The sequence below is a fragment of the Scyliorhinus torazame genome, chromosome 1, assembly GCF_047496885.1.
Source record: "Scyliorhinus torazame isolate Kashiwa2021f chromosome 1, sScyTor2.1, whole genome shotgun sequence".
Lineage (NCBI taxonomy): Eukaryota > Metazoa > Chordata > Chondrichthyes > Carcharhiniformes > Scyliorhinidae > Scyliorhinus > Scyliorhinus torazame.
In genome coordinates, this window is record NC_092707.1 from 203,298,933 (window position 1) to 203,314,471 (window position 15,539).

Below are 15,539 nucleotides of genomic sequence, written 5' to 3' on the forward strand. Positions count from 1 at the left end.
TCCCCCAGACCCTGGCAGAAGCTCCCCGGCCAGCGGCACGATTGTCAGCAAGCTTTGGCGATGCAGCCATGGCGCCTGTTCCACGATTTTTAAAAACACAAGTGAACCTCGCCGTCGGGAATTCACACCGGTGGAGGCGGAGAATGGTGGAGGCGCCGGAGAATACCGGGTCAGGCCCGCTAATGATATGCCAACGGTGTTTACTGTACGAGGGGAGTGGAACGCATTGAAGCTGTTGTCGAGGAACCGGAGAATTGCGATTTGGCATGAAACTGGCGCTTGCCACGATTTCAGCGTTAAAGCCAATTCTCTGCCCAATCACGTTTCCCGATTCCGGCGTCAGTGGCCTGAGTGCCAGCTGGAAGACGTACTGAAATCCTAGACGTAATGGTGACAATGTAGATTAGCATCAGCAGTGACACTTACAGAATAGTGGCTTTCTGCCAGTTCCAGCAAGACCTTTCATGTGTCACTGGAGACAGAGAGCAAATACGGAACTTTAGTTTTGGAACAATAACAGGCGGTGCTGGAAAGCAGGAGTGTCGGGACAGAAGAATTTATGTTAAATTTGTAGGGAAGAAGCTTGGTTAGCCCACACGTCTATGTGGTTGACCGTTCTTTAGGGCAAATTAGGGATGGGTGACACTTGTTGCTCTTGCCGGGGCCACCCATATCCTATTAATTAATCCACCTTGCCTGAATCAGTCAAAAAGAAGGTTCAACAGCGTACCCAGAGGCCCAAAAGCTCTGCTTTAAAACTGTTCCAGACAGTACAGAAATGGAGCAAGTTCCAATCCAGCTGCTCCCCCCAAAAAAGAAACCTACATCTATCTTAAAGAGAAGTGAGTTATTTTATTTATCATGTAAAGAAGTACAAGATTCGTACTTGTTGTGGCTATGGGTACCCGCATGGGCCCCAGTTATGTCCGTCTTTTGGTGCGTTATGTGGAACAGTCCTTGTTCCGGTCCTACTTAGGCCCTCTCCTGCAACTCTTCCGTTACGTCGATGACTGTATCGGTGCCGCCTTCATGCTCTTGGCTGAGCCTGGAAAGATGCATCGATTTCCACCCTTCTCTCATCTTCACATTGTCCATCTCCATCATTTCCCTTTCCTTCCTTGACATCTCTGTCACGATTTCCAGTGAGAGACTGTCCACCAATTCTCATTACAAACCCACCGACTCCCACAGCTACCTGGTTTACAGATCCTCGGGGATGGCTAGGAATTATAGCTTCCTATAAGGACTCCATCCCATTCTCACAGTTTCACCACCTCCATTGAACTGTTCCAACGATGCCACCACAGTGCTTCTGACATCCCCCATTTTCATGAGCGGAGGTTTTCGCACCCCCCCCCCCCCCCCCCCCCCCCCCAACCGTGGTTGACAGGGTCCCCAAATGTGTCCGACCCATTTCCCACACCTCCTCCTTCACACTTCCCCTCCCTTCCACAACCATGATAGTCCTCCTTTTCACCACACTGTTTCATTGGCGAATTAAATATCTCGATGGACTTGGACAAATGACTCACCACGGTGGGGGTGGGATTGTGCAGAGGGGAGGGATAATTAAGATATGATGTGGAGGTGCCGGCATTGGACTGGGGTGGGCACAGTAAGGAGTCTTACAATACCAGGTTAAAGTCTAACAGGTTTGTTTGGAGTCACTAGTTTTCGGAGTGTAGCTCGTTCATCAGGTGACTCACTATGCTCCATAAGCTCGTGATTCCATACAAACCTGTTAGACTTTAACCTGGTGTTGTAAGACTACTTATTATTGTTAAGATAGTTTGCGTAAAAACAAAAGCAGCCACAAACAAGGAGACCCCACCTGCTTGCGCTGTGTTCTGACTGTAACAGATATTTTCAAAAGTATGGTGAATTCAGCATGAATAGAGATTACAATCAGAATCAACAGCGAACAGAGAGACATTAGAAGCAACATGAGGCCATTCAGCCCCTTGAGCCTGTTCTGCCATTCAATTAGATCTGCAGCTCAACTCCATTTTCTGCTTTAAAACCCTGAATAAACCCATTGATTTCAATCTTGCAACTTTCAATTGACCCTCAGATATAAGGTTTTGGGGGGAAGAGATTTTCCGATTCTCTGTGAAGAAAGATTTCCTGACATTGCATAGTTCTAATCTGAAGGTTGTGCTCCTTTGTTTCATACCAGCTTCTCTCAAACCACTCCATCAACTCAACGAGGAAGGATTTGCATTTATGTCACATCTTTTACACCCTCAGGGCATTCCAAAGAGTTTTACAGCCAATAAAGTACATTTGAAGTGTAATCGCTGTTGCAATGTACAAAACAATGCAGCCGGTTTATGCACTGCAAGCTTACACAAACAGCTTCATGATAATGACCAGACAATCAGTTTTAGTGATGTTGATTGACAATATTGGCCAGGGCACCGGGGAGAAATATCCTTATGTCCACCTGATCCATAGAAAAGAATCCCTACAGTGTGCTGTAGGGGTGTGAGTGTGCACCGAGCCTCGAAAAGAGCACCCTACCTAGGCCTACTCCCCTGCCCTACCCCTGTAACTCGACCTAACCTGCACATTCCTGAACACTAAGGGCAATTCAACATGTCAAATCCACCTAAACTGCACATCTTTGGACTGTGGGAGGAATCCAAATGGCGAGAATGTGTAGACGTCACACAGGCAGTCACCCAAGGTCGGAATTGAACCCGGGTCCCTGGCCTTGTGAGGCAGCAGTGCTAACCACTGTGCCGCCCCTAACAAACTGCGATGGCTGGGAATTAAACCCATGTCAACAGCCTGGCAGGTAACTATGCTTACCACTATACCACGTGCATTCACTGATATGTCAAGTGGGGCCTTGGTTTAATGTCTCATCTGAAAGATGGTGACTTCTGACAGTGCAGCACTCCCTCAGCTCCCTATTGAAAGGTAAGCCTGCATTTTGTGCTGTCCCTGGTTGTGGAACTTGAATCCGCAACTCTCTAGGATCAGCGGTGAGGGTGATTCGGCCGAGGTGCAGTTGGCACCAGACCAGCTGTCCCTGGTTAAGTGGGTAGCAGTAAAAGGAAGAACATCCTGTTGTTAAATGATGGACACAGTAATTCCAAGGTGGAGGTGCCGAGCCTGCAGTTGTAGAGTACCAGTGAGAAGGAAGACGAGCAGGGAAGCTGCTGATTTTTCCAACTCACCTGGTCTGAGTGTCTGAATTCAAGGTCAAGTATCTGAATAATTTGCTCTCTGCCTGACAGCAGCAGCAGAGGCGGTTACAACTTGTTTCTCACACAATCTATTAAAAACCATGTCGTAACATGCAAACTACTGCCTGAAATCTTATGTTCAGCAGGGTGTAAAAGAGAGTGTTACAGTGTGAAAGCTTGTAATCAGTGTGATGTGCAGCAGGGAGTGTTGTAGATGACCACAAGGTAGGTCGGGAAGTAAGTTGTTAAGAGGAGGTAACAAGTCTACAAAGGGATATAGAAGTGACATGAAAGTCACCATAGTCCCAGATGAGCATAGGCTACTTTCTCCTTTGAGGGGGAGAGCTGACTGGTGGTGATTTAACCTGAGGGTCACCACACCTCAGGTGAGGGACAAGGTTGAGGAGGCAGGGCCTTCATGGATTAACCTCAGCCGGTACGGGAATTGAATTGAACCCATGCTGCAGGCATCGCTCCCCATCAAGAACCTGTCATCCAGCCAACTAAGCTAACCCACCTCCCTTAAGAAGAAATATGGACAGGTTATGTGAGTGGGTAAAATCTGGCAGATGGAACATAATGTGGGAAAATGTGAACTTGTCACTCTAGCAGGAAGAATAGAAAAGCAGTTAAATTGGGGGGGGGGCGCGGAGGGGAGTTTGCAGAATTCTGTGTTATGGAGCGATCTGAAAAAAAAATAGAATCCGAGGGCACAACCTCAGACTGAAGGGACGATCCTTTAAAACTGAGATGAGGAGGAATTTCTTCAGCCAGAGGGTAGTGAATCTGTGGAACACTTTGCCGCAGAAGGCTGTGGAGGCCAAATCACTGAGCTTTAAGGCAGAGATAGATAGGTTCTTGATTAATAAGGGGATCAGAGGTTATGGGGAGAAGGCAGGAGAATGGGGATAAGAAAAATATCAGCCATGATTGAATGGCAGAGGAGACTCGATGGGCCGAGTGGCCTAATTCTGCTTCTATGTCTTATGATCTGATTGTCCTGGTACATAAATCACAAAACGTTAGTTTGCAGGTGCAGCAAGTGATTAGGAAAGTGAATGGAATGCAGGCGTTTATCGCAAGAGGAATGGAATATAAATGCAGGGAAATTTTATTACAGGTATTCAGGGCCTTAGTGAGGCTACATCTGGAATACTGTGTACAGTTTTGGTCTCCCTATTTGAAAAAGGAAAAAATTGCATTAGAAGCAATTCAGAGAAGATCCACTCAACTAAATCCTGGGATGAAGGGCTTACTTTATGAAGAAAATTTGAACAAGTTGGGTCGATAGCCATTGGAGTATAGAAGGAGAGGTGATCTTACTGAAACATAAAAGATCCTGAGGGGACTTGACAGGGTGGATGCTGAGAAGATGTTTCGTCTTGTGGGGGAGACCAGCACTAGAGGACACAGTTTAAAAACAGGGGGCTGAACTCTCCGCTGTCGGGATTCTCCGTTGCGCCGGCAGTGCACCCATGCCCGGGGATTTCCTGACGGCGTGGGGCTGCTCACAATGGGAAATCCCATTGGCTGGCTGACGGGACGGAGAACCCTGCTGCCGGCGAGGGCGCGCCGCACCAGGGGAGAACTCTGCCCAGGAAATCTCCCTGTTAAGATGAGGATGAGAGGTGTTTCTCTCAAAGGGCCATTAAAGGGGGGCAAGGGTTACCGGGTGGGGGTGCAGACAGGAAATTGGAGTCAAGACTACAACCAGATAACCAAGATCTTATTAAATGAAGAAGTAGACTTGAAGGGCCTCCTACTCCTGCTCCTAAATTCTAAAGTCCTATGTCCAGTTTTATAGTGTACGGAGCATAATAGTGTGTTGTAGTGGGAACTTACAGTGAACTGGGTGTGTTAACGGGGAGTGTTCTAGTAGAAAGTCTTACAGTTATTACAGTGGGGAGAGTTACTGAGCTGGTGAATAGCCGTGTGTTATGTGGGAAAGTGAATGCGTGTTCTCGTGGTGTTAGTACTTTGTCCTGTAATCTCTGGGTAGCAGACGCACCTGTACATCACGGTATGACAGCAGCAGGTTCATTACAATGTCTGCACTCAGGAGCTCCACACTGTCTAGACGCTGTTGTATCCGTGCAAGTGCTTCCCGCAGCTCCTGCCCGCTGTACATCTCCCTCGCTTTGCGGATTTCATTCTGAATAGTTTCCCGAAAATATTCGCTGTGGAGCAGAAGTGAAAGTAGCAAAGGCAGAAAAACAAAATCAATCTCACTGCTCCGGCACCTATTGAACTGACAACATCTCAGCACATTTCAGAATTGGACATCTACCAACCCCCCACACTCCACTCAGCCCTTTTCAGTAGATCGCTTGGGTCCGTGAAGCTTTAGGGCACCGAGTTCAAATATTGCTGTGGTGTCGACCAATACTCATTCAGAAATGCCTCATGTAGTTGGGTGTCACAGAGTCCATTATTTAATGCTTATTTACACCTATTTCTGTTCTATAGGTCCTGACCCACCCTGCGGCATTATTTCACAGGCTCGATTGAATTGAGGGAAAGTGCTGCACGCACCCTACCCTTTCTGTTATTTATATACTCATCATTTCCTCTGGGCCTTGAATCAGATTGAGACCAAACACAAGGCCTGATAGCCCCTTCAACTGGGCTTCACCTCGACTACAGTTCCAAATCTCCTTCAGGGAGAATTAACTAAGTGAACGAGTTACTGAAACCGGGCAGGGAAGAGGTGAGTTGCACACTCAGTTAACTGCATCCAATGAGCAAGGTAAAATAATTTGGAGCAAAGCAGGCAGGCAGTCAGATCGTCTTCTGATGAGGCAAGCATACCATCGCTTTTTTATTTAACATCACACCCAAAGTTAATTTTACAGGAGTCTGATTGGAGTGCAGACAGCAGGACAGGAAAGGAACCAAAATATCCTCGATTTCCATCCTCCTCACATTCCCAACATCCTCTCATATTCAGCAAGGCCATTTATCACCTCAATTCTTTTATAGGATGTGTGGTGAATGTATTACTGCTACCATTCACCATTGTATTACATTGCTTTGCATTGTATTATGTTAATGCCCTTGTGGGCTCCGCCTGTGGCCCACCATTGTATTACATTACATTGTATTATGTTGGTACCCTTGTGGGCTCTGCCTATGGCTCCGCCCCCTCGGGGGAGGTATATAGATCTGCAGCTTGTAGGCGGCACTCAGTACAGAGCAGTCGCAGGCAGGCACAGTTCCAGCTGGTTAAAACCACTGTTCACTTCAACTCTCCATCTCATGTGAATTGATGGTCGCATCAGGATGATGTAGGATTTATTGCAGATTCTAAAAAATAAATATATAATCCTCTGATCGTTACAATCTTTCCACACCTACATCGATTTCATGAGGTTCCCTGGCTAATTTTAGCACGCATATCACCAGAAAGGCTGAGATCAGCTCATTTGGAAGAGAACAGGAATTGAAACTTAAATTTGAATATCTAATTACTCACTGAAAAAAAGCTCAGAACTAAAGACACACTCCTCCCCCATATCACACACATCCATTTTTCACAGAGATAGGACTGAATATATTAAAGTGAGAGTGATAACGAGATCAGAACCAAATCTCCCAGGCACACCCCGGTACCCCAGTACAGCTGAAGGGATGGGATTCTCTCACCAGGAGTTTATCTGGGTCTCCTCCAGCAGTTTAGTGAGCCGTTCGACCAGGGGCATGAGGAGAGGCTCCAGGTTGAAGTGCGGCTGGAACATCTCTGTCAGACACTTCATCATACTGGCCTCACAGCAGAAGACCTTACCACTGGGCGTCACGATATAGGGAATGAAGGTGTAGCTCCCATAACAACCCTGAGGGATAAAAAGAGAGACAAAGAATGACTTTGGTTCCTATTGGAACGGTCAGCGAGATAGAGATATCTAATAATAATCTTTATTGTCACAAGTAGGCTTTCATTAACACTGTGCCATGAGAATGTCACTTTAAGAAATGTTTGTCTGCTCAAGTTACTGCAGTGATGTCAGAGTGTGGGTGGAGCTGAGCTCTGGCTCTGCTTTTTAGTTTAGCTTTGAGAAAAGTGTGTCTGTGTTTTTTGGTTTCGTTTTAGTGTTGGAGCTGCAGCCAGCCAAAGAAGATGTAATGTTGTTCTTTCTGCCGTGTAAAGACTATCTCTTGATCATTTGGTGAATTCAGAGTGATAACTGTTTTCAGTAGTGAATATAAACATGATATGCTTCTGTTAAAAGTTTTTTTTAATGTCTTATGGATGTTAAAAGGAAAGTTTAAGGATTACTTAGTGTTGTATTCTTTGGGGGTTGTATTTGAATTGATGGTTGCTAAGATGTTCATTGTATGTTTTAAAAAGGTTAACTTGAGTTCATAGAATAAACATTGTTTTGCTTTAAAAATTACTGTTAGATGTCTGCTGTACCACACCTGTAGAGTGGGCCTTGTGCTCCCCATACCACAATCTACTAAAAGCCATGGGTCAGGTGAACTCCATGATACACTTTGGGGTTCTGTAAACCCTGGGCCATAACAACTGCAATGAAGTTACTGTGAAAAGTACCTGATCGCCACATTCCGGCACCTGTTCTGGTACACAGAGGGAGAATTTAGAATATCCGATTCAACTAACAGCACGTTGATGTGTTGGGTACTCTGCTACACAGACGAACCAACACGGTTGCGAATGGTACAACTCAGTTTTATTACTAACATTTATTTACAGTGGTAAACTGGTTACTGAGGTTCGATCATAACCCTAGAATCTGTGGACCTATTCCTAATACTATCTTGGAGTGGCACTCAGCACATGGTGGATGTCTGAGTGGCTTGCTATGAGCTCTGTGCCCTGAGTTGTCTCCTGCTGGAATGCCCGGGAAGTGTCGTGTTCCCTGTTTTGTTCTGTGTATGCTCTTGCCTGTGATTGGCTGTGGTGTTATGTGTGTGTTGATTGGTCCGTTGATTTGTGCATCAGTATGTATGTATGTTTGTACCATGATGTTTACCTGAATATCATGACATCTCCCCATTTTACAAGAACATGTGCCTATGTGGTTATAAATAGAGATGTGTACTGAGTGCAGCTGAATGTGTGTGTGTGCAATATCTACAGCATGTACATGGGGCTAAACTATGTACAAGGGGCGATGTTGGGTGTGACATAACAACGAGGTTGTACCATAAACAAAGAACGGGGAAATGTTGAACGACAAAACGAACTCCTGTAACGACAAGGAAGAACAGAAACATATTAACACAGTGGTATTATGAGTTCCATGTACAAACAGTCTCATAAGTCCAGTCTAGTAGGTGGGCGGCTTGGGTTGACCGCCTCAAGGGTGGGTCTGGCTCCACCGGCTGAGGAATGGGCCTGGCCACGGGCGACAACGGAAGGGGCATGGTGGCAGGAAGCTCCACAAAGTCGATATCAGGAACAACAGGAGGGCGCGGTGCCGGTGTAAGTTCCCGCAGCGAGCGTGGAAGTAGGCAAAGAGCCCGGCGGTTGTGCCTACAAATGGATCCATCAGGCATGCGAACCAGGAACGAGCGGGGAGCCACGCGTCGGAGAACTTCGGCAGGTGCTGACGAGCCACCTTCTGGTAGGTGGATGCGGACGTCGTCTCCAGGCGCCAGGGCGGGAAGATTAGTTGCCCCTGTGTCATATGCCCTCTTCTGGCGAACGCGCTGCTGTTGCATTCTGTGTAGTACCGGAGCATGGTTGGTTGTGGGTACCAGAATGGATGGCACAGTGGGCCTGAGGGCGCGACCCATCAACAGCTGGGCTGGTGAGAGGCTAGTGGCTAGTGGGGCCGAGCGATAGGCCAGCAGGGCTAGGCAGAAATCTGATCCGGCAGCAGCAGCCTTGCAGAGGAGCCGCTTGACTACGTGAACGCCCTTCTCCGCCTTTCCTTTGGACTGGGGATGCAGAGGGCTGGACGTCACGTGTGTGAAGCCATACAAAGCAGCAAAGGACGACCATTCCTGGCTGGCAAAACAGGGCCCATTGTCCGACATGACAGTAATCGGAATGCCGTGGCGAGCGAAAGTGTCTTTGCAGGCCCTTATGACAGCGGGCGATGTCAAATCGTGCAGGCGTATGACCTCTGGATAGTTTGAAAAGTAATCAATGATGATTACATAGCCCCTGCCAAGCGCGTGAAAAAGGTCCACACCCACCTTCGCCCAGGGGGATGTCACCAGCTCATGGGGCTGAAACGTCTCAGGAGGTTGCGTCGGTTGAAACCTTTGGCAGGTGGGGCAGTTGAACACCATATTGGCAATGTCATCGCTGATGCCCGGCCAGTATACCGCCTCTCGGGCCCTCCGTCTGCACTTCTCGACTCCCAGGTGGCCTTCGTGTAGTTGGTCGAGGACCAGCTTGTGCATGGTGTGCGGAATCACAATCCGGTCCAGCTTTAGGAGGACACCATCAATGACGGCCAAGTCGTCTTGCACATTGTAGAACTGCGGGCACTGTCCTTTGAGCCACCCTCCCGTCATGTGGCGCATCACCCGTTGTAGAAGGGGGTCAGCCGCAGTCTCCCGGCAAATACGGGCCAGGCTGGAGTCGTCAGCTGGCAGATTTGCCGATGTGAAGGCCACCTGCGCTTCGATCTGACAGACGAACCCCTCCGAATCGGGCGGTGTGCTCACTGCTCTAGATAGGGCATCCGCAATGATAAGGTCCTTTCCCGGGGTGTATACCAGTTGGAGGTTATACCTCCTGAATTTAAGTAGGATGCGCTGGAGGCGAGGGGTCATCTCGTTCAGGTCCTTATTTATGATGCTGACCAGGGGGCGATGGTCAGTCTCAACGGTAAACTGGGGGAGACCATACACGTAGTCATGGAACTTGTCTATTCTGGTCAGCAAACCAAGGCACTCCTTTTCGATCTGCACGTAACACTGTTCTGTGGGGGTCATGGCCCGCGAGGCATATGCGACCGGGGCCCATGACGCAGTGTCATCCCGCTGTAGGAGTACCGCCCCAATGCCGGACTGGCTGGCATCAGTCGAAATTTTAGTGTCACGAGATGTGTCGAAAAACACCAATACCGGTGCTGTGGTGAGCTCAATATTGAGCTCCTCCCATTCCTGCTGGTGTGTGGGCAGCCACTGGAACTCCGTGGACTTCTTGACGAGGTGGCGCAGAGCCGTCGTGTGGGAGGCAAGGTTGGGAATGAACTTCCCCAGGAAGTTGACCATGCCTAGGAAGCGTAGTACTGCTTTCTTGTCTGCCGGCTGCGGCATGGCTGTAATGGCGCTCACCTTGTCTGCATCCGGACGGACCCCTGACCGGGGCATGTGGTCCCCCAGAAACTTCAGCTCGGTTTGGCTGAAAGAACACTTGGCTCGGTTGAGGCGCAGGCCGTTTTCCCGTATGCGCGCAAAGACGCGCTGGAGACGGTTGATGTGCTCCTGTGGTGTGGTGGACCAGATGATGGCGTCGTCCACGTAGACGCGCACCCCTTCGATGCCCTCCATCATCTGCTCCATGATCCTGTGAAAGACCTCGGATGCCGAGATGATGCCAAATGGCATTCTGTTGTAGCAGAACCTGCCGAAAGGGGTGTTGAAGGTGCACAGCTTTCGGCTGGACGGATCCAGTTGGATCTGCCAAAAACCCTTCGAGGCATCCAGTTTTGTGAAGATTTTAGCCCGGGCCATTTCGCTTGTGATCTCTTCTCGTTTGGGTATGGGTAGTGTTCCCTCATAATGTTGTTGTTGAGGTCTTTTGGATCAATGCAGATCCGGAGCTCGCCGGAGGGCTTCTTAACACACACCATGGAGCTGACCCATGGCGTGGGCTCCGTGACCCGGGATAGCACCCCTTGGTCCTGGAGATCCTGCAGCTGCTGCTTGAGGCGGTCTTTGAGTGGCGCAGGGACCCTGCGAGGTGCGTGAATGACCGGGGTGGCGTCCGGTTTGAGCCGAATTCTGTAGGTGTAGGGCAGTGTTCCCATGCCCTCGAATGCTTCCTGGTTGTGGGCAAGGAGCGATTGGAGCTGTGCCCTGAATTCTGCATCCAGAAAGTCAGATGTGCCTTCTGGAGACAGAGAGTGGACTCGTTGCACAAGGTGGAGAACCTTGCATGCCTGTGCACCTAGCAGGGAGTCCATTGATGATCCGACTATTTCGAATGGGAGTGTGGCCGTGTGTGTGTTGTGTGTCACCTGGAGCTGGCAGGATCCCATAGCCGGGATAACGTTCCCATTGTAGTCAACCATCTTGCAACTGGATGGCTGAATTGGTGGTCTGACCTTCATGGCGTAGAAGGCTGACCATGCTATGAGGTTGGCGGAGGCGCAGTGTCCAGGCGGAATGTTATCGGTGATCGGTTGACCGTTGGGGTGGCACTCCATTCATCACCCGGATTGACAGTGTTCACTTGCAACGGCTGGTGGGTCCTGGCTGGAGACATCCGGTTCCCATCAATGACCGCAACACGGAAGGCGTCCCGGTCGTCTGTGTCACTGGTCTGGATATCGTCTGGGCACAACTCGTAGTAAGGAGGCTGAATAGTCCGCACGCCCCTGCGAGGCTGGCGGAATTGCGGAGAGTTGGCAGGTTGAGCTGCTCGACAGCAGGCAGCGTAGTGGCCCATCTTGCCACAGCGGAGGCATTGTCGCTTTCTTGCCGGACATTGCCGCTTTAAATGTGCGGCTCCGCAGTTGCCGCACATCATGACGTCATGGCGTTCGTTGCGCCACCGCGCATGCGCAGTTCGGTCTTGCGTCGAGCACGCCTGCGCATCACGTCCCTCTGTGTCGACGTCGTTTATGGCGCGCACAAACGCGGGAGGCCTCGAAAAGCGCACGAAATGGCTGCCCTCGCCCGGGCCGCGGGCCAGGAGGAACTCGATCGCCTGGACCCGTTCGGCCTCGTAGGACGCCTGCCTCGCCGATCCGGCCGCGTAGGACCCCTGCCGCGCCGATTCGGCCGCTTGAAATTGGGAGTAGCGGCTAGTCGCGTTTTCATGCAGGACACAGGCTTCGATTGCGGAGGCTAGGGTGAGGCCTTTAATTGTTAAGAGCTGCTGGCGTAGGGTGCCCGAGGTGACCCCAAAAACAATCTGGTCCCAAATCATTGAATCGGAGGTGGTGTCGCAACCGCAGGACTGCGCGAGGATACGGAGGTGCGTAAGGAAGGATTGAAAGGGCTCATCCTTACCCTGCAGGCGCTGCTGGAAGAGATACCTCTCGAAACTCTCGTTGACCTCGACGTTGAAGTGTTGGTCGAGTTTGAGAAGGACTGTCTTGCATTTGGTCTTGTCTTCACCTTCCGTGAACACCAGGGAGTTGTAGACATGGATGGCGTGTTGACCTGCCGTGGAGAGGAGGATGGCGATCTTTCTGGTGTCCGAAGCGCTCTCCTTTTCGTTGGCTTCCAGGAAAAGCTGGAAGCGCTGTTTGAACAGCTTCCAATTGACGCCGAGGTTTCCAGCGACTTGTGGCGGCTGCGGCGTGCTGGCGGTGTCCATGGCGCAGGATGGCAGATTCCGGAGGATTCGTAGGTAGGTCCCACAGTTACTACTGGTACTGTGATGTGTTGGGTACTCTGCTACACAGACGAACCAACACGGTTGCGAATGGTACAACTCAGTTTTATTACTAACATTTATTTACAATGGTAAACTGGTTATTGAGGTTCGATCATAACCCTAGAATCTGTGGACCTTTTCCTAATACTATCTTGGAGTGGCACTCAGCACATGGTGGCTGTCTGAGTGGCTTGCTGTGAGCTCTGTGCCCTGAGCTGTCTCCTGCTGGAATGCCCGGGAAGTGTCGTGTTCCCTGTTTTGTACTGTGTATGCTCTTGCCTGTGATGTTGTGCGTGTGTTGATTGGTCCATTGATCTGTCCATCAGTATGTATGTGTATTTGTACCATGATGTTTACCTGAATATCATGACACACGTTTTTCGGGATTTATGGATGGAAAGCAGAGCACCCGAAGGAAACCCGTGCAGACACAGGGAGAACGTGCAGACTCCACACAGACAGTGCCCATGCCGGGAATCGAACCTGGGATCCTGGCGCTGTAAAGCAACAGTGCTAAATACTGTGCTGCCGGGCCACCCAATGCCCGGTCTGAAAACTCCACTCAGTGCCGCTCATGTTGTCTTGCCTAAACAGTTTTGCCTTCTGTATTTCAACTCTTTTTTTTTCTCCATTTGAGATTGGATTGGATTTGTTTATTGTCACGTGTTCCGAGGTACAGTGAAAAGTATTTTTCTGTGAGCAGCTCAACAGATCATTAAGTACATAGGAAGAAAAGGGAATAAAAGAAAATACATAATAGGGCAACACAACGTATACAATGTAACTACATAAGCACTGGCATCAGATGAAGCATACAGGGTGTAGTGTTAATGAGGTCAGTCCATAAGAGGGTCATTTAGGAGTCTGGTAACAGCGGGGAAGAAGCTGTTTTTGAGTCTGTTCGTGCGTGTTCTCAGACTTCTGTATCTCCTGCCCGAAGGAAGATGTGTTAATAGTCAAAAATATTGTCGATCTGGTGTCAATTTAGGTTCACTTTTCCCCTGCTCCCATGTCCACAGGCACAACGCAATGCCATCCGCGCTCTCAAGACCAACCGCAGCATCGTCATCAAACCAGCAGACAAAGGGGGGGGCCACTGTCGTACTGAACGGAACGGACTACTGCAAAGAAGTATACCGACAACTGAACAACCAAGAACACTACAGACAGTTACCCGCAGATCCGACCAAGGAACACATCCGCCAACTTAACAGACTGATCAAGACCTTGGATCCAGATCTTCAGAGCACCCTACGTGTTCTCATCCCACGTACTCCCCGCATTGGAGATCTCTACTGCCTCCCGAAAATACATAAGGCCAACACACCAGGCCACCCTATCGTTTCAGGCAATGGGACCTTATGTGAGAACCTCTCTGGCTACATCGAGGGCATCTTGAAACCCATCGTACAAGTACGCCCAACTTCTGTCGCGACACGACGGACTTCCTACAGAAACTCAGCAACCATGGACCAGTTGAACCAGGAACATCCCTCGTCACAATGGACGTCTCGGCACTCTACACCAGCATCCCCCATGACGACGGCATTGCTGCAACAGCCTCAGTACTCAACACCGACAACTGCCAATCTCCAGACGCAATTCTGCAACTCATCCGCTTCATTCTGGATCACAACGTCTTCACCTTCGACAACAAGTTCTTCATCCAGACACACGGAACAGCCATGGGGACCAGATTCGCACCCCAATACGCCAACATCTTCATGCACAAGTTTGAACAGGACCTACTCACCGCACAGGACCTTCAACCGACATTATACACCAGATATATCGATGACATTTTTTTCCTTTGGACCCACTGAAGAATCATTGAAACGACTACACGATGACAAATAAGTTCCATCCAACCATCAGACTCACCAGGGACTACTCTCCAAAATCAGTTGCATTCTTGGACACACTCGTCTCCATCAAGGACGGTCACCTCAGCACTTCGCTTTACCGCAAACCCACGGATAACCTCACGATGCTCCACTTCTCCAGCTTCCACCCTAAACACATTAAAGAAGCCATCCCCTATGGACAAGCTCTCCATAGGATCTGCTCAGACGAGGAGGAGCGTAACAGACATCTACAGACGTTGAAAGATGCCCTCGTACGAACGGGATATGGCGCTCGACTCATCGATCGACAGTTCCAACGCGCCACAGCGAGAGACTGCACCGACCTCCTCAGAAGACAAACATGGGACACAACCGACAGAATACCCTTCGTCGTCCAGTACTTCCCCGGAGCGGAGAAACTACGTCATCTTCTTCACAGCCTTCAACACGTCATTGATGAAGATGAACAGCTTGCCAAGGTCATCCCCACACCCCCCCTACTTGCCTTCAAACAACCGCGCAACCTCAAACAAACCATTGTTTGCAGCAAACTACCCAGTCTTCAGAACAGTGACCACGACACCACACAACCCTGCCATGGCAATCTCTGCAAGACGTGCCAGATCATCGACATGGATACCACCATTACACGTGAGAACACCACCCACCAGGTACGCGGTACATACTCGTGCGACTCGGCAAACGCTGTCTACCTCATACGCTGCAGGAAAGGATATCCCGAAGCGTGGTACATTGGCAAGTCCATGCAGACGCTGCGACAACGAATGAACGGACATCGCGCGACAATCACCAGGCAGGAATGTTCCCTTCCAGTCGGGGAACACTTCAGCAGTCAAGGGCATTCAGCCTCTGATCTCCGGGTAAGCGTTCTCCAAGGCGGCCTTCAGGACGCGCGACAACGCAGAATCGCCGAGCAGAAACATATAGCCAAGTTCCGCACACATGAGTGCGGCCTCA

At 49.7% G+C, this 15,539-nt stretch overlaps 1 protein-coding gene across 2 annotated transcripts in view; it reads right to left on the reverse strand.

Annotated features, from left to right (window-relative positions):
* LOC140418567 (mitogen-activated protein kinase kinase kinase 5-like) overlaps nucleotides 1-15,539 on the reverse strand; it is a 277,605-nt gene that overhangs the window by 201,870 nt on the left and 60,196 nt on the right. For both annotated transcript variants that reach the window (XM_072502099.1, XM_072502092.1), the window contains exons 3-4: nucleotides 6,834-7,021; nucleotides 5,200-5,368 (exon numbers count right to left, since the gene is read on the reverse strand). In XM_072502099.1, the coding sequence (XP_072358200.1) occupies nucleotides 5,200-5,368; nucleotides 6,834-7,021 (357 nt within the window). The remainder of the gene's footprint in view (nucleotides 1-5,199; nucleotides 5,369-6,833; nucleotides 7,022-15,539) is intronic.